Source organism: Spodoptera frugiperda, chromosome 30, assembly GCF_023101765.2.
Source record: "Spodoptera frugiperda isolate SF20-4 chromosome 30, AGI-APGP_CSIRO_Sfru_2.0, whole genome shotgun sequence".
Taxonomy (NCBI): domain Eukaryota; kingdom Metazoa; phylum Arthropoda; class Insecta; order Lepidoptera; family Noctuidae; genus Spodoptera; species Spodoptera frugiperda.
Genome location: NC_064241.1, coordinates 11,658,841 through 11,679,232, shown reverse-complemented (window position 1 = coordinate 11,679,232; position 20,392 = coordinate 11,658,841). Strand labels below are relative to the sequence as shown.

Genomic DNA, 20,392 nt, shown 5'->3' with positions numbered 1-20,392 from the left:
TAGTTACGTTGCGTTTTCGTCCAGTTTTTCTTTTCTATAGAGTTTCATGATTAGTTATGAATAAAATATTGTGTCCAACAACAATAATAGAAAATCCAACATAAATATGGCATCGTTTTCAATAATTATTGAGAAAATATTATCTCAATATCAAGGTTCATTAAAAGCAAAAAATAAATCGTGAGACCGATTTCGGCTGTCAAAGTCAAAACAAAACGTTAAGCTATACGAGTGTACGAGTATTTGGTAAACATTGCCAAAATATTGCATTTTACTTGCGAATTGTAATGAAACTAGCACGATGAACGTGTTTCCAATAACCGATATCCCGGAGTTCTCCAAGAAGAAACGTATCGTGGTGGTCGGCGTTATTGGGAAGTCGCCGTATCGGTACCCAAACAAAGCAACCCCACTTGTACCCTCCGCACAATCCGCAGAAGTAAGCTTCTACCAACATTTTTATTATATATTATTAAAAATAAAATAATTATTGATAAAAAATGCCCTAGCTTTACTAGCTTAATTAATAAATTTTATTGAAAACATTAGTATGTGATATTTTTTATTATTATTTAAGATATAACAATTTTTTGCCCATATTTTAGAGTTGTAGAACGAAAAAAGATGTTGGTTTTTTCATAGATTAATTAAATAAAAGAAAAGAAACAATAACCCATTTTTGAAAAACATTGTCCACAGAACGGAATAGAATGTCACTGGGATGAACGTCGCTCCATCCTCTACTTACACGCTGTAACATACCTTGACACAAAAAGACTGACAACCCTCGCAGCTTCTCTAAATGAGGAGGCTGAGAGTGAAGACCAGGAGGCTGATGCCGCAAACTGGTTGGTGGCCTCAGGAGAGCTGGCTGCAGAGTCCTGCAAGGCTATAGCTCTGCTGTTCCACTTGTGTCACATTGTTGTTCTGTCTTCTCCAACATCAGTGTTTGATCTCGGATACCTGCAGCTGTTTAAAGCTATTGATGCTTATAGGTAAGATTTATTAATGGTTTTTAGATTTAGATTTCAGCCATAATCGTCTGCTGTAGGGCAAAGGTGTCTCTACCCTCCTTCCACATAATTAATGTATTATTTTTACTAATGTTTTTTATTTACAAACATATTTATGAATTTGTTATCTAATTTCCATAAAAGCAGTGACATAAGTGAAGGATGGGACAGATTTGTAAAAACCATCACTTTTCAATTATTTTGTAGATACATTCTTTCATAGCTATTCTTCTAACTTGCAGAACAGAACAAATAGGGCGCAGTACAGAAGCGTTACTGAACATAAAAGCGACGGGTGCGTGGGAGTCACACGGGCGGTGTTGTTGCCCTCGCCTGCTGTTCCACTTCCGCCGCGCCCCCAACCCTGTGAAGAAGGTACCGGCTGCACTGAAGAGATTAGAACATGCTGTGGAGGATCAATTGTACTTCATACTTAGGAAAGCCCGGATTATTACCAATGTTTGGTGAGGCTCTTAAATGTGTTATTTCATCATTGCATTTTAATGATTGTTAAAGCATCATACTAGTTAACATTACACACAAAATACATGCTCACTGTAACGTGTTCAAAGTAGTAATGTCGGTAACACGCGATTTTGTTCATAATATTCGTTGCCAAAGAGAATTAGGTTGATCTGAAGCTGCGGACTACCTAGTGGATTTACCGGAAATAAACATATACCGGCCGTTGAAAAGCGCTAGTAGTAGGTAGACCTGATGAAGACGAGGTGTAACCTAATCATTAAAGAAACAGTCTAGTAACTAGTAAACCAAACATGATATAAATTACATATGTATACCCATATAACTTACAATAAAGATACTTAGACTTTGACTCTAAATAATCATTCCTTTCAGTGCCAAGTCCCTGTTCGCGATACCAAAGAACGAAGAGTTTGTATACATAAGCGGTGACGAAGAGAGCACGAGTGCGCGCGAAGTGAGCGCACTGGTCCGTGGTTTGGTCGCGCGATGCAACTCGATACCGGACACTCCGCCGCCGCGTCCCACCTTCCGCCAGTTCCTACAGACGCACATAGACATGGCCTTCGGAGAAGGATTCGATGATAACGTCGGGAAATATGCTATGAGCACGTCGTTCTTTGAGGTGAGTGCGGTTTAGAATAAATAGAGGGCTTATTCGCGTAACTGATTTACGGGGGTGCGCACTAAACGGCGCTTATCTAACAAGATGATAGTTTGTCCAATTACTGTAGCTGTCAATATTTGAATGTTCAATGATGTGGCACTCGGAAATTATATTAGACGAAAATACGAGAGATCCATACTCCGCCAGCTGGTGAGCAAAATTTTCTTTTAGGAAGTACATCATCATCATCATCTAGCTGAGAGACGTCTCTTACTGACTAAAAACCTCCCCATCTCTTTATTACTTTGAGGGTAGCCCCAGTCTTATTATTACAACCATACCTAGCTATTCCATCCTTCACTCAACTTAAAGCTTACTACAATGATTCCCAAATTCCATTTCAAAAATGTTCCACCATTATATCCTGCAGCTACCGAGTGCTCCAGCATGGCGTGCGGCTGCGCAGGCGCTGTCGGCAGTGTACCTGGCGCCAGTTGCGCGGGCGCAGGACGAGCCCGCCTCCCTAGCACTATACGACGCACTCGCCACTGACGTACGATTCTCCCAAGCCAGATGCGCCAAGGTAACATATTATATTTCAATTTAGTTTTAGAAGCTTATAAAGTATATATGTGAAAGTACAGAAGTATATTCTTTGTTCTACAGGTGTTGCCTATAGCACAGGCATCATACGCGGAAGGTTTACCTGCTCATTACTCCAGCCAACATCATGCACATAAGGTTAGTCCATAGACTATAGGTAACAGAACACTGAATTTAGAGCCTTATGTAAAGGCAATAAAAGTTATTTTGCCAAATAACCCTAATATAATATATATTCTAGGTTAGTTTAGCACTGGGCGTGCTGGACAGCATGGCGCGGGGTCCGCTAGCCCGCGGGGCCCGCGCCCGGCTCAGCGCCGCCTGCACCGCCATCTGGCGCACGCGCAGCCTGTGCGAGGCACTCTCTCTAACGGGCCACGTCTGCATCGAGCCCGAGCAGTAAGTCTACCTACTGCAAGTGTACTGTATTATATCAGTGATCGGATTATATTTGCCTAAAATTAAAGTGTTGGTTAATATGGAATGCACTTTTGTATCGAAAAATCCCGGAATTTCGGATTCATCAAATTTAGTTTTTTTTACTATGGTATCAAATCGGGTGTAGGAATTATATTTATCTAGTTTAAGGTGTGGGATAATATTATGGAATGCACTTTTGTGTCGAAAAAGTCCTGTGATTTCGGATTCAAGAAATTTACTGTATTAATTATATATATAGATTAGTTTCGCATTCCCGAATTTTCTGAAATCCCGGGATTTATATTGCAAAAAATATGTTTTAAGAAGCCGCTTTCATAATTTTCTAACCAAAAATAAACTTTAGGCAAATATGATCACTGATTATTATAGAGTAGGTATACAATGCAGTTGTCGGTTGCAGTGACAGTAGCAAGGAGCACTCGTCGGGCGTGCGCTACATATCGGCGTGCAACTGCGGGCGCTGCAAGTGGTCCCGCGAGGACCCGTACTCGCTGCGGCGCGCCAACTGCACCTTCTACACGGAGGCCGCCGAGGAGTGCGGCGTCTGCCCCACTCTGCAGACCATCGACTTCCCCGTCTTCCAGCCCTCTACGCCCTCTTACAAGTAAGTACCTTTCGACTCAGAACCTTATCATATCAGATGGCGAGCGTCCACAAAGCGGATCGGAAACGCAACGAACACGCGACGCAGGCGCAGCGAATTTACGAATGAGATTACGAATAGCAAAGTAGACGCCATGTTTGTCATTGACTTACTACAAACATGCGGCGCATTCAGTGCGCGCCTGTCTCGCCCTCGTAGCCTCTCGCAAATCACTAGTATGATAGGCTAACTTATAATCTTGTTTCATCTACCACTTTTTTAAATTGAGATAGATGTCATAGCCACTTCATCCGTCGATTAATTTTGTTCATAAAGAAAAGTTGAGAAATGTGCAAATACCAAAGTTGCGTGCATGTAAACATGTGAGTATTGTTTAACCGTTTTATATTCTTAACATAATCCTAAGTAACATCAATATATCTGTAGAGCGGCGGCCCTAAAGGAAGCGGAGGAAGCCGCAGAACGCTCGGCGCCGCGTCGGTCGCCGGCGGGGTCGGGCGTGTCGCCCGCGTCGGCCGCGTCGGCCGCGTCGCCCGACAACAACTGGTCCGCGCCCGACGCGCTGTCGCCCGGCTCCGCGCACGACGAGGAAGACGACGACAAGTCGCACGACTCGGACCGATACGTCGTGCCCGTTAGAGGCGATGCCGCGACTGGTAACTATACTCTCTACTGATTTCAACTGTTCATCTCAAACTTAATTATTTATACGCTTGCTTGATCGACTTTCGCAAAAAGGTTTTGCGCAAAGTGCGCATTTTGCGCAATCAGTTCATTGACTGAATTATTTTGTTTAAAGCTTACATGAAACGTTTTGTCCTCAGAAAAGATAATGAGTCGCCAGCCATCGACGACGGAGTACCTGCCAGGCATGCTGCACCTGGGCAGCCCGGCGGGGCTGCTGCCGGCCTTCGCGAGCTGGTCGCTGGTGTGCCTGGGCGCGTCCAGCCTGTACTCGCACGCGCTGGGCCTGCCCGAGCACCTGCAGCCCGGCTTCCTGCCACACACCAACTATCTGCTGCCCTGGGACTGCGCCGTAAGGTACTGTAGCTTGCATTATACTTACGGAACGCTTGTAGCCCGGCTTCCTGCTACACCAACTATCAGCTACCCTATAAATATTATGTCGTAGGTAACTGTACAACTTAAATCCCCCTAGTTCATTTCACACTAATGGCAAAACACTACGAATTATAATAAATATTCCATGTATACGCACGAAGCATTTTGGTCGTCTCTGTTAAATGTTTCAACGCCCGCGGGAAGAGCAAGACAGCAAGATATTATAGAGAGTGTATAGTAACAGTAGTGGTCGGCTACAGGCTGGAGTCAATGAGCGGGTGGCGGGTGTCGGGCCCCACTCGCGGCCGCGGCAAGATATTATAGAGAGTGTATAGTAACAGTAGTGGTCGGCTACAGGCTGGAGTCAATGAGCGGGTGGCGGGTGTCGGGCCCCACTCGCGGCCGCGGCAAGATATTATAGAGAGTGTATAGTAACAGTAGTGGTCGGCTACAGGCTGGAGTCAATGAGCGGGTGGCGGGTGTCGGGCCCCACTCGCGGCCGCGGCAAGATATTATAGAGAGTGTATAGTAACAGTAGTGGTCGGCTACAGGCTGGAGTCAATGAGCGGGTGGCGGGTGTCGGGCCCCACTCGCGGCCGCGGCAAGATATTATAGAGAGTGTATAGTAACAGTAGTGGTCGGCTACAGGCTGGAGTCAATGAGCGGGTGGCGGGTGTCGGGCCCCACTCGCGGCCGCGGCAAGATATTATAGAGAGTGTATAGTAACAGTAGTGGTCGGCTACAGGCTGGAGTCAATGAGCGGGTGGCGGGTGTCGGGCCCCACTCGCGGCCGCGGCAAGATATTATAGAGAGTGTATAGTAACAGTAGTGGTCGGCTACAGGCTGGAGTCAATGAGCGGGTGGCGGGTGTCGGGCCCCACTCGCGGCCGCGGCAAGATATTATAGAGAGTGTATAGTAACAGTAGTGGTCGGCTACAGGCTGGAGTCAATGAGCGGGTGGCGGGTGTCGGGCCCCACTCGCGGCCGCGGCAAGATATTATAGAGAGTGTATAGTAACAGTAGTGGTCGGCTACAGGCTGGAGTCAATGAGCGGGTGGCGGGTGTCGGGCCCCACTCGCGGCCGCGGCAAGATATTATAGAGAGTGTATAGTAACAGTAGTGGTCGGCTACAGGCTGGAGTCAATGAGCGGGTGGCGGGTGTCGGGCCCCACTCGCGGCCGCGGCAAGATATTATAGAGAGTGTATAGTAACAGTAGTGGTCGGCTACAGGCTGGAGTCAATGAGCGGGTGGCGGGTGTCGGGCCCCACTCGCGGCCGCGGCAAGATATTATAGAGAGTGTATAGTAACAGTAGTGGTCGGCTACAGGCTGGAGTCAATGAGCGGGTGGCGGGTGTCGGGCCCCACTCGCGGCCGCGGCAAGATATTATAGAGAGTGTATAGTAACAGTAGTGGTCGGCTACAGGCTGGAGTCAATGAGCGGGTGGCGGGTGTCGGGCCCCACTCGCGGCCGCGGCAAGATATTATAGAGAGTGTATAGTAACAGTAGTGGTCGGCTACAGGCTGGAGTCAATGAGCGGGTGGCGGGTGTCGGGCCCCACTCGCGGCCGCGGCAAGATATTATAGAGAGTGTATAGTAACAGTAGTGGTCGGCTACAGGCTGGAGTCAATGAGCGGGTGGCGGGTGTCGGGCCCCACTCGCGGCCGCGGCAAGATATTATAGAGAGTGTATAGTAACAGTAGTGGTCGGCTACAGGCTGGAGTCAATGAGCGGGTGGCGGGTGTCGGGCCCCACTCGCGGCCGCGGCAAGATATTATAGAGAGTGTATAGTAACAGTAGTGGTCGGCTACAGGCTGGAGTCAATGAGCGGGTGGCGGGTGTCGGGCCCCACTCGCGGCCGCGGCAAGATATTATAGAGAGTGTATAGTAACAGTAGTGGTCGGCTACAGGCTGGAGTCAATGAGCGGGTGGCGGGTGTCGGGCCCCACTCGCGGCCGCGGCAAGATATTATAGAGAGTGTATAGTAACAGTAGTGGTCGGCTACAGGCTGGAGTCAATGAGCGGGTGGCGGGTGTCGGGCCCCACTCGCGGCCGCGGCAAGATATTATAGAGAGTGTATAGTAACAGTAGTGGTCGGCTACAGGCTGGAGTCAATGAGCGGGTGGCGGGTGTCGGGCCCCACTCGCGGCCGCGGCAAGATATTATAGAGAGTGTATAGTAACAGTAGTGGTCGGCTACAGGCTGGAGTCAATGAGCGGGTGGCGGGTGTCGGGCCCCACTCGCGGCCGCGGCAAGATATTATAGAGAGTGTATAGTAACAGTAGTGGTCGGCTACAGGCTGGAGTCAATGAGCGGGTGGCGGGTGTCGGGCCCCACTCGCGGCCGCGGCAAGATATTATAGAGAGTGTATAGTAACAGTAGTGGTCGGCTACAGGCTGGAGTCAATGAGCGGGTGGCGGGTGTCGGGCCCCACTCGCGGCCGCGGCAAGATATTATAGAGAGTGTATAGTAACAGTAGTGGTCGGCTACAGGCTGGAGTCAATGAGCGGGTGGCGGGTGTCGGGCCCCACTCGCGGCCGCGGCAAGATATTATAGAGAGTGTATAGTAACAGTAGTGGTCGGCTACAGGCTGGAGTCAATGAGCGGGTGGCGGGTGTCGGGCCCCACTCGCGGCCGCGGCAAGATATTATAGAGAGTGTATAGTAACAGTAGTGGTCGGCTACAGGCTGGAGTCAATGAGCGGGTGGCGGGTGTCGGGCCCCACTCGCGGCCGCGGCAAGATATTATAGAGAGTGTATAGTAACAGTAGTGGTCGGCTACAGGCTGGAGTCAATGAGCGGGTGGCGGGTGTCGGGCCCCACTCGCGGCCGCGGCAAGATATTATAGAGAGTGTATAGTAACAGTAGTGGTCGGCTACAGGCTGGAGTCAATGAGCGGGTGGCGGGTGTCGGGCCCCACTCGCGGCCGCGGCAAGATATTATAGAGAGTGTATAGTAACAGTAGTGGTCGGCTACAGGCTGGAGTCAATGAGCGGGTGGCGGGTGTCGGGCCCCACTCGCGGCCGCGGCAAGATATTATAGAGAGTGTATAGTAACAGTAGTGGTCGGCTACAGGCTGGAGTCAATGAGCGGGTGGCGGGTGTCGGGCCCCACTCGCGGCCGCGGCAAGATCGCACCGCACCATCACCTCACGGTCAAGATATTCATCGGATTCGAGTACGAGTGCCCTAGGGGTCACAGGTAAACTTGCATTCACTCTATACTTCTTTGTATTATAACTTTCAAGAGACATGATTATTCAATTAATTAATTATTTTAACGGTAACTGTTTGGTAATTAAAGTCAACTGGTTTCCAGTTACGCTAAGAGTTCATATTTTTATAGTGATTTAATTTTTAAAATGAATTTCGTGTATAAATTTCGTACGGTGGACGTCCGTAGGTTCATGATGTCGTCCCCGGACACGGTGGTGTCGGGCGGCGGGGGCGCGCTGGGGCGCGAGGCGGGCGCGGCGGGGGCGCGGCTGGCGGGCGCGGACATGCCGCTGTACACGCCCTGCGTGTGCCGCGCCGCGCCCGCGCCCGCGCCCCCCGCCGCCTCGCTGGCGCAACTCACGCGCCTACACGTCGTCACGCCTAAGGCGCCCGTACACGTCACTCTAGACCCTAAGGTAATCACTTTAATGGCCAACTTCACATATTGGAAAATAGAATGTAATTTGTGTTAACTATCTACCAGTTAAATCTATAGACTACTTCCATGAGAGTGCTGAGTACCGATACACTCCAAGTATTCTTACAGATGAATGAATGAACGAATGAAGCTTTTTAGTCGTGCCATTTTATTCTAACTGACCAGATTTGACATTTTTGTGCATCTTAGCCTACCTATACCTGAGCTTAAAATCAATATCGTCACGCCTTTTACCCCGAAAGGGGTAGGCAGAGGTACGCATTACGGCAATTATGCCACTGTGCAATGTACACCCACTTTTCACAATGTATGTCATGTATGTCCCAAGAACTGATCGTGAAATTACGTATATTTTTGAGCTAAAGCACAAATCACTTAAATTCCAGGTCCAACCAACACCAGGAGGACCGATCTTCGTCCCGCAACCGGCGGGCTCCCCACCCATCAAGTTGTCAGCCTCAGCGTACTGGGTGCTGCGCCTCCCATACATGTACTCGGACGAGAGGGGCTGCCTCCCGCGGCCCAGGCCCGGAGCCCCCCTCCAGCCAGGCACCATCATAGCCCCACTCTTCGGCCTACAGGACTAACACAACCCCTGGGCCCAGAAGACCCCGAAAAAACTCTCAAAGACAGCCAAACGAAGAGCGCAACGAATGAAGCAATCCAACCAACTGAACGACACCGAACAAGGCTTGTAATTCAATTTTGGACCTTACTGACTTTTACATAGAGTTCATAATGATATTTATGTTGCAGAAGTGCGTTTTTGACGTTTCTATCAGTGTTAGTTGGTAGATAAAAAAAACTAATTAATTGAAATACAATTTACTAGATGTTTTTGTACCATTTAGCAAGAGAATTGATGTTGTCTACAATAAATAAATGTCTAAGATTTGCAAATAAATATTTCTAGAAATCTCCAAAAATAAGTAAATTTAATAAATAAATAGCAACCGATATACATGAAAATATATATAGCTGTGTGTCGAATACGTCTAGTTAATCACTAATAGACCTATTACACAAATTAAAAAAATATCTCAACCTCTCTGAAATTAGTAGTTTTACCGAAAGAGCAGGACAAACACGTCTGAATTGTTGTCTATAATATGTAGCTCTATGTCTAGTATCGATAAATAATCATTCAGTAAAAAACTAACATAACTATTATGACTTTATTACCAAAAATCACAACAGGCAACAAAAGTATAATAAATACTGAGGGAAGAACTAATATAAATAATAAAAAAACTAAACATTGTCTCAATGCCAGCGATAAATAAACCTTATAACAATCTAGATATAGTCTAGTTTCCACAAATGTATGCACTACAGACTACATTGTAGGAATGGGTGCCGATATCGAATATCGATGTATTTAATAAAACATTTTATAATTAAACAGAAACTAGTCATAAAATGGAAGAAATATAGTTTTATTTTTATTAAAATTAAAAGTAATAGTTAAATAAATGATAATATATGCGTCCTAACAAGTTTCTTATGTGTGTCGTTATTTATAAATTTTATGGATATAAAAAAAAGAATGTAACGGTTGCGCTAAACGTTCAAAAATATGAATCGGGAAGTTGTATTTACTTGAAAAAAAAGGTAAAATAAAGAAATGTGTAACAACGCCATCTATCGAGTTAGATGGTGAACTATAATAACCTAAATAAATGAGATGAAAAAGAATGACTGAAAATGTAATGGAATTTCGAATTATTATATATTTTTTATCCCGCTCCCTTTTTGTAATGAAAACCGCGGGCTATAAGCTAGTATATGTGAATTATTGACGTGACTATTGTAATAAAATAGTCTTAAATTATTATAAAAATATTATTCCAGTAAATAAAGTAAGCTGTGCATTTAAAATAAATAAAACAACCGATGGATGTTACTTTTGTTTGAATACAGATTGCAAATAAATATTTTTGTCTTGGAAATTGTGTTTTATTGTACATTGACTGTCCTTTAATTCATAAGTGCATTTTATTTTGGTTTTAGACCATTTACTTATTCTCAGTAATTATCTTAATTTATTTTAGAATTTATTAAGTTAAAGCATTCCGTGAAAACGGCAAACGTGTTACTAAAAAGTACATGCGTTAATTTTTATTTAAAATAACGTATATTTTCTGCTGTTTGTTTTTGCCTAAAGTATTACAAATATCATAAAACACATCAATTTAATTGTTTTAAAAATAAACTGGCTTAAATATTTAATTGTATTGCATTTGACTTCACCACACATGCGCATGACGTAGCAAACCACGTGCTCACCGCCGCCATCTTGCGCGCGCAAATCCGTTCTAAATACAAATAATATTATCTTCACTAGGAGAAATAATTGTACATTTTCTTTTAGAGCAAAATTAGAGAAATACTTTTGAGTATCATTTGAAATTAAGTTTAGATTTTTTTGTATCGAAATTGAATAAAGAGTAAAGTATAGTGGGCGTGGCTTGTGATGTCAGTGAGTGGGTGGTAGGGGCGGAGGTGGGGTGGGTACGGCTTCCTGCTTGGAAGCGCGCTCTCTCTGGTTCAGTCTTCTGTGCGCCGCCGTCGCGCAAACAACCTGGCCTGGAACTCTGTTCGACTCGCCCTAGAATACATCGGAACTTTGAAACTTTTTTAGCGGCACATATGCCGCTTCTACACCAGGTGAACTTTTCTTTTTTTAATGTTTTCTATTATTTACTTTATATTTGTCATATCTACTTCTATTCTCTGTGCCTTTTAGCTGGAATTATTGAACGTTTCTAAAAATATTTGACCCGGTCCGATTGGTTTCGTATTTTATTTAGCCTGGGTCACCCAGTTAAGTTCTCGATCCTGAACTTTCTATGGCATATAAATTAATCTACTGGCTGCCAATTTAGTTCAGTTTATTGCCTATATAATAGTTCTACCCTCGTCTACGGCGTAAAATCTGCTAGTGTAAATTTCGGCTATGTTGCGTTGATTGCAAACTACCCTCATTTCAATATTTTTATTGGTCTTATCATACGATAAAGGATTTAAAATTTTTAAAAGCTGTCCTCATGTAGAATTTGTTTTTTTTCGTACCGGTTGCCCTGCTGGTAGTGATTGTTATTAATACCGCCAAAATGTTTTGGGCTAGACAAAGTTGTTAGTTGGGATTATTTATCGACAGTTTTCGAAAAGCCCGCGATGGTTGTGATGATACTCTTTAACTGATAAAACAGTATATTGCCTACCTTCACATTTTACAAAAGTTTTTTTCTACAGGACACTAGCCGGGGTGGCGGCGGCTCCGAGGAGCACCGTACCCTGGCTGACTTCCTGGGTCTCGACACCACGCAGCTATCCGAGCCTGCATCCACGCCCGTCGCACACCGCAACAGTGTGAGTACTTCTTTATATTATTTATTCATGTATTTATCGATGCTGTTTATGAAATGTGTATATATACCGTTGATTAGTATGAAATAAAACTACTCGAGAATGTTACTTGGTTTCTAAACAATTTTCGATGGTCACATTTTTTATGATCACATTGCAATATGTGGCTATTTAAATTCGTGGATTGTAGTTTTTCTACCATGGTCGTTAATTTTCCAATTTTCATAAAAATATAAAATTTGGGTACCTTCTTGCGTTTTTTGTACCTCCATGCTACGGTTCAAGAATCGTTAAGTTTTAAAAAGTTCGCGCGGGAATTACTGTTGTGTAAGTTAACTTCATTTACCCTCACTTTTGTTACACGCTGCTCTCGTCAGTTCCGACAGTTTAGACATCGGTTTTTTGACTATGTGAGTATTTAGTATCTATGCTTGGAGTTTTGTTTTTACTTTCAATTTCTTGTTTCCTCTTTTTACTTCTACCCGATACCCGGTTTTATAGTTTTTTAATCGATACAAAACTAATAAAAATTTTGGTATGCAAACTACCCTCAAACCAATACCTCATCCCGCATTCAAGGACAATGTCTAGTATTAACTTCTACCCACAAAATGTAATCCCACACTAGTTTTTATTTGCTTAACGTCTAAAAACGCGTTTAACTGCCAATTTTTAAGAATGGAACAAGAGCGTAGCGGCCCCATGTTGGGCGCCAAGACGCTCGTATGCAAGTATCGCAACATGTATCATATTGTTATATTCATGCAGCGCCAAGAGCTTAAATCAAATTTTAAGTACAGAGCACTCCGTAGGTTTTATTGTCTGTTCATAATGTACCGTACGACATCCGGTTTGATGCCAGTTAATGTTAGCCGAGATTGGTGCCAACAGTGGCCCGTATTAATGGGCCGGCCGTGCCAAATAATGCGGCCCGGATCGCTTGGGTTACTGCACTTGCATTAGCCGGCATCCGAGGATTCCCTATCTCACCCCGTCTATATGAGATGCGTACATTTTATGGCTCGCTTAATAGCTTCTATGAACTATACACAATTCGGGACTTTGATTTACAACCCCATTTGTCTGCAGTCATATTTGACCTTGCACTAAGCAGATTCATATTTAAACTATTTGCAAGCTTCGTCTATTTGCGGCATATCAATATTTGGGTCCTCTACAGTGAGGACTATCGACGTCTCCATGAATATTTCATTACCCACTTGCAGCGAAATTTTGAGAAGTTTAAAACTATTTTCACTTCCCGTTATTTATCGGTTGCGACGTGAATAGATGCTGAATCTTCTCCATTTAGTAATGTACTATTCGGGTCCGGGCGCGTATGACACGACTCGAGGGTTGAATATTTTCCAGTGAGTTATTTTATCGATTCCGGTCAAATGCATTACCGTGATTAGAACAGATATGTATTTGGAAAATGGACATGTAACTTGAAATTACTTTTTCGTGTAATTGTTGTAATTAATTAACACATTGATGCACGTACTGGTGCCCGTTTACTACTACTTTGTTGAAATTAAAGTTCGCTTTGTTATTATTAGACCGCGGTACCATTATGGAACACAGTAGTATCCTGTTTTAATTCTTAGACGAAGCTTAAAGTAATCGTGTCGTGCCAGTGTTCCGCGGCAAGAGGCGCGCGTCACAACATACCCTCCAATATTGTGGAGCAAGTTAGCAATCGCGCACTTGGCAGGCGTCTGCCGGTATCGCCGGCTATTGGCATGCATCTGGCAATATAATATTATTTGTGTAGGCTCATGCCAAGGCTCTCGCGTTTAATCGGCTCGCGCTCGCGACCCGGAAAACTATCTTGGATACAGATACCCGGTTTTTCATGCTTATTAGCTTTGCCCACTTGCTGCGTTTGACTGCTTCCAAGATAGACCATTTTATCTAATACTTTTCTGAACTTAGATTACCTATCGCTTGCTAACCAAACAATTCAATTTAGATCCTATATCGATACCTTTATTATACTAAACTCTAAAGTTAACATATTTCCAGTAACGCAGCGATCTTCAGTTGCGGATAAAGCAAAGCTTTTAGTTGGTCTATTGAATAAGTTGGTAGTAAAACATGGAAACTTGTTGGGAACACATCGGGAAACAAATCTTATTTTATGGGATATCCGATGCTGCGGTCCTCGTATATTATGCGGTTACGCGGCATTGGGTGTTTCGGGAATTGTATTTAATAATTTATATCATAACTGGGACGTTCGTTTCTATAGATTTTGGAAAAAGCTTTGAATAAACCTTTTAGTTTTGTCTGTGCCTAAGTTTAGTACTCTGAAGTGCCTCTAGAGCAGTGAATTGGGTCGCACAAACAGATTCATTTGTCTAGTCATTAATGAAGTAAAGAAGGGTTAAGTAAATGTTGCCGACTCTGGACGTCTTTTCTTTGTTTCAGAGTTTCGTTAAATAGACAAATTAACTGTAGTTATTGTTTTAAGCTTAAGAAGTTATCGAAACTAAATTAGTGACTGAAAATGTTGTGCCTGCTAAATATAAAATACTACATAATGTCATTTCCTGTAGATTGATTACAATAACTTATCTTTTGTTAGATTTTGCACCTGAAGCTAGAATTTTGACCATAGATCTAACAAAGTAATAAGTGGCTTAAATTCTATCCTCCCGATGGTACAAGTGACGTCTGCTAAGCGAGTGTATTTGCGCAGGAGTGTGGAGGTGACAACGGTTGGCGCTGGGAGGAGGAGCCTAGCAGCCCAGAGGCTGCGCAGACGCCGCGAGCGCTCGTACCGCCCGCCTGCTTCCCGCCTAGACATCCCACGGCCTTCACTAGTTACAGGTATGTAAAAATCAAGACTATCTACAAAAAGACGACCCACTAACCTCTATATAAAATTTCTAAATCCCTTAGTTTTGAATGTTTCGTAAAACAAACTGTAAAAGTTGCAATATCTAAAAATGATCGTATCCTTATGAGTGATATACTTGTAGTACAAAAATTTAAATGATTAAGTCGTTAGCTTACAGGCAACTGATATATAAAATGTAGAACTTTATTTGTATTCAGAAAACTAAACAGTGTAAACATTACTATCCGCGTTGAAAGCACAATTTTTCTTTGGTAAGTGTAGTAGCGGCGTCCATTAATACTAATTAAAAACTTGCGTACCTTAATGCGTCGCGTGGGTGAACGTTCTAAGTAGCCTAGTGTACTTTAATGAAGTAATTAGCACTAAGTACGCTTGTTCCAGTGAAAGCGCGCAGCCAGGCAGCCTCTGGTCCGAGGAGTGCACCTCCGAACAAGGCATTACCGATCTTGTGGCCTCTTTAGTAAGTACTCTTTTCGTTTGTAATTTTGTTGTGGTAGTTGCTTGCAGTTCTAAGTTAGATGGCTTTTTTCGATGTTCAGGTATTTAAGACTTTAATTTTGACTGAGAATCTAACGCCTAAAAATAGTGTAGTAGCTGTTGGGAAGCTTGGCCTATAATTTTTTTTTTACATTTGACCGGTGCCTCCTTACGATTTGTATTGTTTCTCATATTCATATTACATTATAAGTATTATAAACACAAGCATCATATTAATAATAGTATTTTAATATGAATCAAATAGTTTTGTAGGTATGTGTATCTCCAGAGGTACAGTAAGTGCGTGTTTCAGAAGGCCCTGGCGATGCCCACCGCGTCGGTGTCGCTGCCGCCTGTGTCGCTCGGCTGTGACCGACTGGAGCGCTTCGAAGGCATGTACGGGGTCGACAAGGATGAGCCGTGGAACGAGCAGAACTCCAGGGAACATCGCGGGTCTATGCTGCCCAGGCGGGCTTCTTTTTGTAAGTATCTAGTTTAGGTATTTTCATGTTTGTGTCTTGGCTTAAAGGAGTTGCCGCGGTATGGGAGTTTCTGGCGGGCTTGTCCCATAAAAAAATCTAATTTAGTCTGAATATTTGAACGTTTCTAGTCCTTGTATGCTACATGACTGCTGTAGTGGTTTTAATATATCAATGCGCAAGATACCGCCGCTACCTTGGTTTCTAGCAATAGCTATTCGGTTAAAATATTTGTAAAAGCCCTAACTTTGCAAATGGTCTGTCATTTGAAGATTTTTGCACCGAGTAGATAAAATGTCTTCAATAAAATGTACCCGATTACAATGACTACCCCAAATGTCTTCTTTTCTAGAAGACAATAGCAATATCATCCAGGACTGTTTGCAGGCGGAGTGGTATCGAATGGCCGCAACGGGAGCGAGGTGTTGCGCTGGGGGGGGAAGTTGCCCCCGCGCTGCGTGTACCCCACGGGGGGGTTCAGCTCGAAAGTGTTCCTGGGCGGGCTGCCGTGGGACATCAACGAAGCCTCGCTCATGCAGACCCTGAAGCATTTTCAGCCTATACGGTGAGTCACTAGTTTGTCTATTTTAACTTTTTTGTGATAGGACGGCGACATGGTAAACAAACGGCGCTGTCCATGTACACCCGCAGCACCAGAGTTAAAGTGCGTTACTGACATTTTAGTTAGGGATAGGCATATTATAGCTGTGTGAGCTAGAAGCATCTAGCTAATTGCCAATTTCCAAATCCCCAAGCTAAATAGCATCGGGGAGAGGGGACGTATTGGGTCTCCAACCTCACTCACACAGCAAAACACAACTCAAAGCGTTGTTTCACGCCCGTTTTGTGAGCCGTGGTGTCACTCCATTCCTGTCAAAATACGACTTACTCACATTTTTTTACTTACTTTAACCAATTCGTCTATTTCCCAGCGTGGAATGGCCAGGCCGCGACCGCCCCCCGGCGGCGGGGGGGTCGGGCGCCCCGGACAGCGGGTGCCCGCGCGGGTTCGCGTACGTCATCTTCGAGAGCGAGCGCCGCGTGCGCGCGCTGCTGGCCGCCAGCCGCCGCGACGGGAACGACTGGTACTACCGCATCGGCTCCCGCAAGACTAGGAGCAAGGAGGTACATATATTTGTTTTAGTTTTAAAAGCTAGTTTGCTTTTATTATTGAAAATAAAAATGGTTTTTATGGTAAGCGTCCACAGGTCCGTATCGTACGCATCGCACGCATGGCACGCATTGGACGGATCGGACGATCACCGTACGACGCGGATCAGTGGATGCAGGTGTATGAGTTTCTATACAAGACAAAATAAATTCCGTTACGTGCGAAGCGTGCGACGCGGGCCTGTGGACGCTCACGTTTAACAAACAATATCATTGATTTATTACGCAGTTTCCAGATATAAAATATTTGTCATGGTGTATAAACTTCTCCATCTTTTTTTTTATTGGTGCAATTACTAGATCTGTATTGAAATATTTGACCATGTATTTATAAGTTTGGTTTGTTGCCAGGTGCAAGTGATCCCGTGGGCGCTGTCGGACTCCAACTGGGTGAGCGGGGGCTCGGTCCGGCTGGAGCCGGCGCGGACCGTGTTCGTGGGCGCGCTGCACGGCATGCTCTCGGCCTCCGCACTCGCTACCATCATGAACGACCTGTTCTCCGGGGTCGTTTATGCAGGTAATTTGGTCATTGTATTACTATTGATATTGGAATGCATTATTCATTTGTCATTATTTTAGGTTTTAAACTATAGACCACATTGGTTGGGTTCAATTGCAAAGTGGCAAATCTAGTGGTAATGTAAGACTATGGGGTATGACTTTTTTGGGGTATAAGTTAGATTGCCAAATAAATATAAGTGATTTACTTGATACTGGGGCTACTGCCCAAGTATAAAGTAAGTTACCCTTGCGCCTTTATAGGCACGTGGCCTGTCATGTCTGGCCTTTATGAGATTGTAGGATTGCCATCCTTACTAATTTTTAAGCTCAATAAATCATTTAAAACAATTAAAAAAAGTAATAAACCATTACTTTTTTACATTTATAATTTAATTTTAATGTTTTATTCCAGGAATAGACACGGACAAGTACAAGTACCCGATCGGCTCGGGCCGCGTGACGTTCAACAACGTGCGCTCGTACGTGCGAGCCATCTCCGCCGCCTACGTGCAGATACACACCGACAAGTTCACTAAGAAGGTATGTAATAACTCGTGCTGTTTTGGACTTTGTTGACTATATTATTTGGGGGTGTTTTACCTTAACACGTTACTTAGACAACATTGTAAAGGTTGATTATCAATATTAGTTCAATGATAATGAGTCGTGTGATTTTGAAGTTTGTGGTCTTATTTTGATTAAGTTTATTTCAGTTTTTAAACATTTCGTTGATAACATTTACACACAATGGCCTTATGACAGTTATATCGTATAATATTTGAGAAAATTACTTTGTTCCGGAAACAATTGCTAAAGACTAGGTTAAGTAATAAGACAGTAACTTTATTTTTGTTTCTATTATTTTACTATTATACTAAGTATATTAATTCTTTCTATAAATTGTTTTAGGTACAAGTGAACCCCTACCTAGAGGACTCGATGTGCTCCGTGTGCAACTTGCAGCAGGGACCGTACTTCTGTCGGGAACCTACTTGTTTCGGGTGAGTTTACATTATTTCACTGCTTATAGTAATAATAATATACCTTACATAATACCTACTCAATTTAAATTCTCTTATAATACTAGTTTTTAAAAATAAAGCGAAACCCCTATTTTATTAGATTAAAAAAAAGTTGATCCGCACTATAATTTTCTCCTTTGTCCTGGGTGCGTTTACACGTACGTAAACGTATAATAATTTTCAAATGACAATATCCCTGAGCCGAAACGAATATTTGGCGATCAGTTGTTCCGTGCGGGAATTGAACACGATACTTGTAACATCCTTTATTTAGACAAAAGCAAACTGTTTCTTGCTTTTTGATAGCTTTAGTTTACAACTAATGAATGAGTTGGATCCTAATATTTATTAGCAATGTTACCTAACCTGTATTTCCTGTCCCAGGTACTTCTGCCGTTCGTGTTGGTCGTGGCAGCACTCGACGGACAACCACAAGCCACTGATGCGCAACTCCAAGAGTGCCAGCCCCCGCGCCATCCTGCCCACGCAGGACTCCAACCCCGACCACCACAACTATAACGGCATCTACGGACATGCCAACGAAAGTGAGTACTCTATTCATTACATTACTCGTGTTGTCTACCCAAACTTTAGTTTGTAGTCAGAATTGTCCCGTCTCACTCTGTTAACTAATTCTACTGACTATAACCATGTAATAATTTGCATTTTCGCAGTTCGAATAGTCAGTTCCTATAATCTCTCAAACTTATGAAACTATCAGACTCCAGGAAATGCCCTAGACTATTACGTCTCTACTTAACCATGTCTTCAAATATTTCCACTTGCAGTTAGCAAATGAAATTTTGCTGCCTTAGGTAGGCAGCAAAATTCTAAAAATAAATTGGAATTCAGAGTACATACAACTTACCCATGTTTATTTCGACAGGTACGCCGTCTCCCGCGACGAGCGGTACGAGCGGTACGAGCGAGGAGCCCGGCAGCGGCGGCAGTGGACTGAGCGAGGAGGCCGAGGGCGGCGGGGACGACGCGGCCGAGGGCGGAGTCTCCAGCTGGCTCAACTAGTCCTCCGCGCCGCAGCCCTGCAGAGCCAACGTTACGCCACGGCCCACATTACGCCACGGAATTACATTACGCCGCGGCCCGCATCACATTACGCCACGGTTACGCCACGGACCTGCAGTAGCTGCTGCCCGCTGTTGTCGACCCGCTATTAAGTTCGGCGCTTCGCCAACATTCTGCTTGTTTGTTGATTCATTACGGTAAGATACTCGAACGTTCCGATAACCTCCGTTTTTATTTCAGTATTTTAGTTTTATTTCGTTCAGTTTAATTTTTAATATCGTAGTATAAAAATGAACTTAACTTCGTATATTATTATTAACATTGTCTTTATAAATTGGAATAAATTTAAAGTTGAATACGAGTGTTATCGTGCATTCGAGTACTTACCGACAGCTCAATTATTGATCTCAATTATTGCATTTGATTGTTAATTTTGTTTTTATATTTACTTCTATTTTCTAATTTGTAGACTTGTTTTTGGTTGTTTAAAAATTAAGTCTACACTTTTTTATATATTTTGTTGTATTTGGATATTATTGTATCCCTTTGAACGCCACGGTCGGGTAAAGCCGACAAATTGAACATCTGTAGACACGAATAATCAAAAACATGTCATTTGTCAGTTAAACCCGACTGTGGCGTGTTTATTATTTATCAAGTACTGATTATTTTTGCATTATATAAGTAACGGTATGCCGTTATACCTAGTTGATAATTTTATCAAACAATTTGATATATTGTAATACGCTAACAGCGTAGAAATGTTCCTTAGACAAATTTTACGTATGTGCCTATTAGAATTAGGTGATTTTAATAAATTTTAAATGTGCCTCCTAGTAAGCCCTGTAGTAGCGATTTTAAACTTTTTTAAACGGGCTTTTAAAATGTATAATCATGGTTTTAATATACTAGGATGTTCAATACGAAATGTTGATTTTATGTGAATCGCTTGTTTGATTTTTAACTATACAAAATATACTTGTTATTGCGAACTTCTTTGTATTATTTCATAACTCCCTCTAA

At 43.5% G+C, this 20,392-nt stretch overlaps 2 protein-coding genes across 32 annotated transcripts; both read left to right on the top strand.

Annotated features, from left to right (window-relative positions):
* Positions 1 to 197: 197 nt before the first annotated feature.
* On the top strand, positions 198 to 10,414 carry LOC118269743 (nonsense-mediated mRNA decay factor SMG8). Of its 30 annotated transcripts, XM_035585014.2 has the most exons (13): positions 198 to 439; positions 700 to 995; positions 1,256 to 1,477; positions 1,872 to 2,121; positions 2,534 to 2,686; positions 2,770 to 2,844; positions 2,948 to 3,105; positions 3,548 to 3,751; positions 4,178 to 4,407; positions 4,576 to 4,792; positions 7,887 to 8,012; positions 8,214 to 8,442; positions 8,852 to 10,414. In XM_035585014.2, exons 1-13 carry the CDS (start codon positions 302 to 304, stop codon positions 9,050 to 9,052), a joined length of 2,499 nt encoding a protein of 832 aa, XP_035440907.2. In that variant the 5' UTR covers positions 198 to 301; the 3' UTR covers positions 9,053 to 10,414. The 30 variants fall into 30 exon arrangements, with proteins under 30 accessions (XP_035440907.2, XP_050562791.1, XP_050562792.1 ...); XM_050706834.1 differs by lacking the exons at positions 7,887 to 8,012; positions 8,214 to 8,442; positions 8,852 to 10,414 and adding an exon at positions 7,790 to 7,878; XM_050706835.1 differs by lacking the exons at positions 7,887 to 8,012; positions 8,214 to 8,442; positions 8,852 to 10,414 and adding an exon at positions 7,693 to 7,781.
* A 590-nt stretch (positions 10,415 to 11,004) lies between these two features.
* LOC118270039 (cytoplasmic polyadenylation element-binding protein 1-A) lies at positions 11,005 to 20,361 on the top strand. Of its 2 annotated transcripts, none has more exons than XM_035585481.2 (12): positions 11,005 to 11,132; positions 11,721 to 11,837; positions 14,536 to 14,666; positions 15,079 to 15,157; positions 15,488 to 15,656; positions 16,041 to 16,218; positions 16,586 to 16,778; positions 17,175 to 17,340; positions 17,737 to 17,864; positions 18,234 to 18,325; positions 18,731 to 18,891; positions 19,233 to 20,361. In XM_035585481.2, the coding sequence occupies exons 1-12, from the start codon at positions 11,115 to 11,117 to the stop codon at positions 19,367 to 19,369; spliced, it is 1,569 nt and encodes a 522-aa protein (XP_035441374.1). In that variant the 5' UTR covers positions 11,005 to 11,114; the 3' UTR covers positions 19,370 to 20,361. The 2 variants fall into 2 exon arrangements, with proteins under 2 accessions (XP_035441374.1, XP_035441375.1); XM_035585482.2 differs by having other exon boundaries at positions 11,084 to 11,132; positions 15,491 to 15,656.
* Positions 20,362 to 20,392: the final 31 nt, after the last annotated feature.

Excerpts from the sequence above, each read along its gene's own strand:
- LOC118269743 (XM_035585014.2), top strand. The coding sequence starts at position 302 with ATGAACGTGTTTCCAATAACCGATATCCCGGAGTTCTCCAAGAAGAAA. Across the intron at positions 3,106-3,547 it reads GTCTGCATCGAGCCCGAGCA|TGACAGTAGCAAGGAGCACT; the intron begins GTAAGTCTACCT and ends TGTCGGTTGCAG. Across the intron at positions 3,752-4,177 it reads CCCTCTACGCCCTCTTACAA|AGCGGCGGCCCTAAAGGAAG; the intron begins GTAAGTACCTTT and ends ATATATCTGTAG.
- LOC118270039 (XM_035585481.2), top strand. Across the intron at positions 14,667-15,078 it reads ACGGCCTTCACTAGTTACAG|TGAAAGCGCGCAGCCAGGCA; the intron begins GTATGTAAAAAT and ends CGCTTGTTCCAG. Across the intron at positions 18,892-19,232 it reads CTACGGACATGCCAACGAAA|GTACGCCGTCTCCCGCGACG; the intron begins GTGAGTACTCTA and ends TTATTTCGACAG.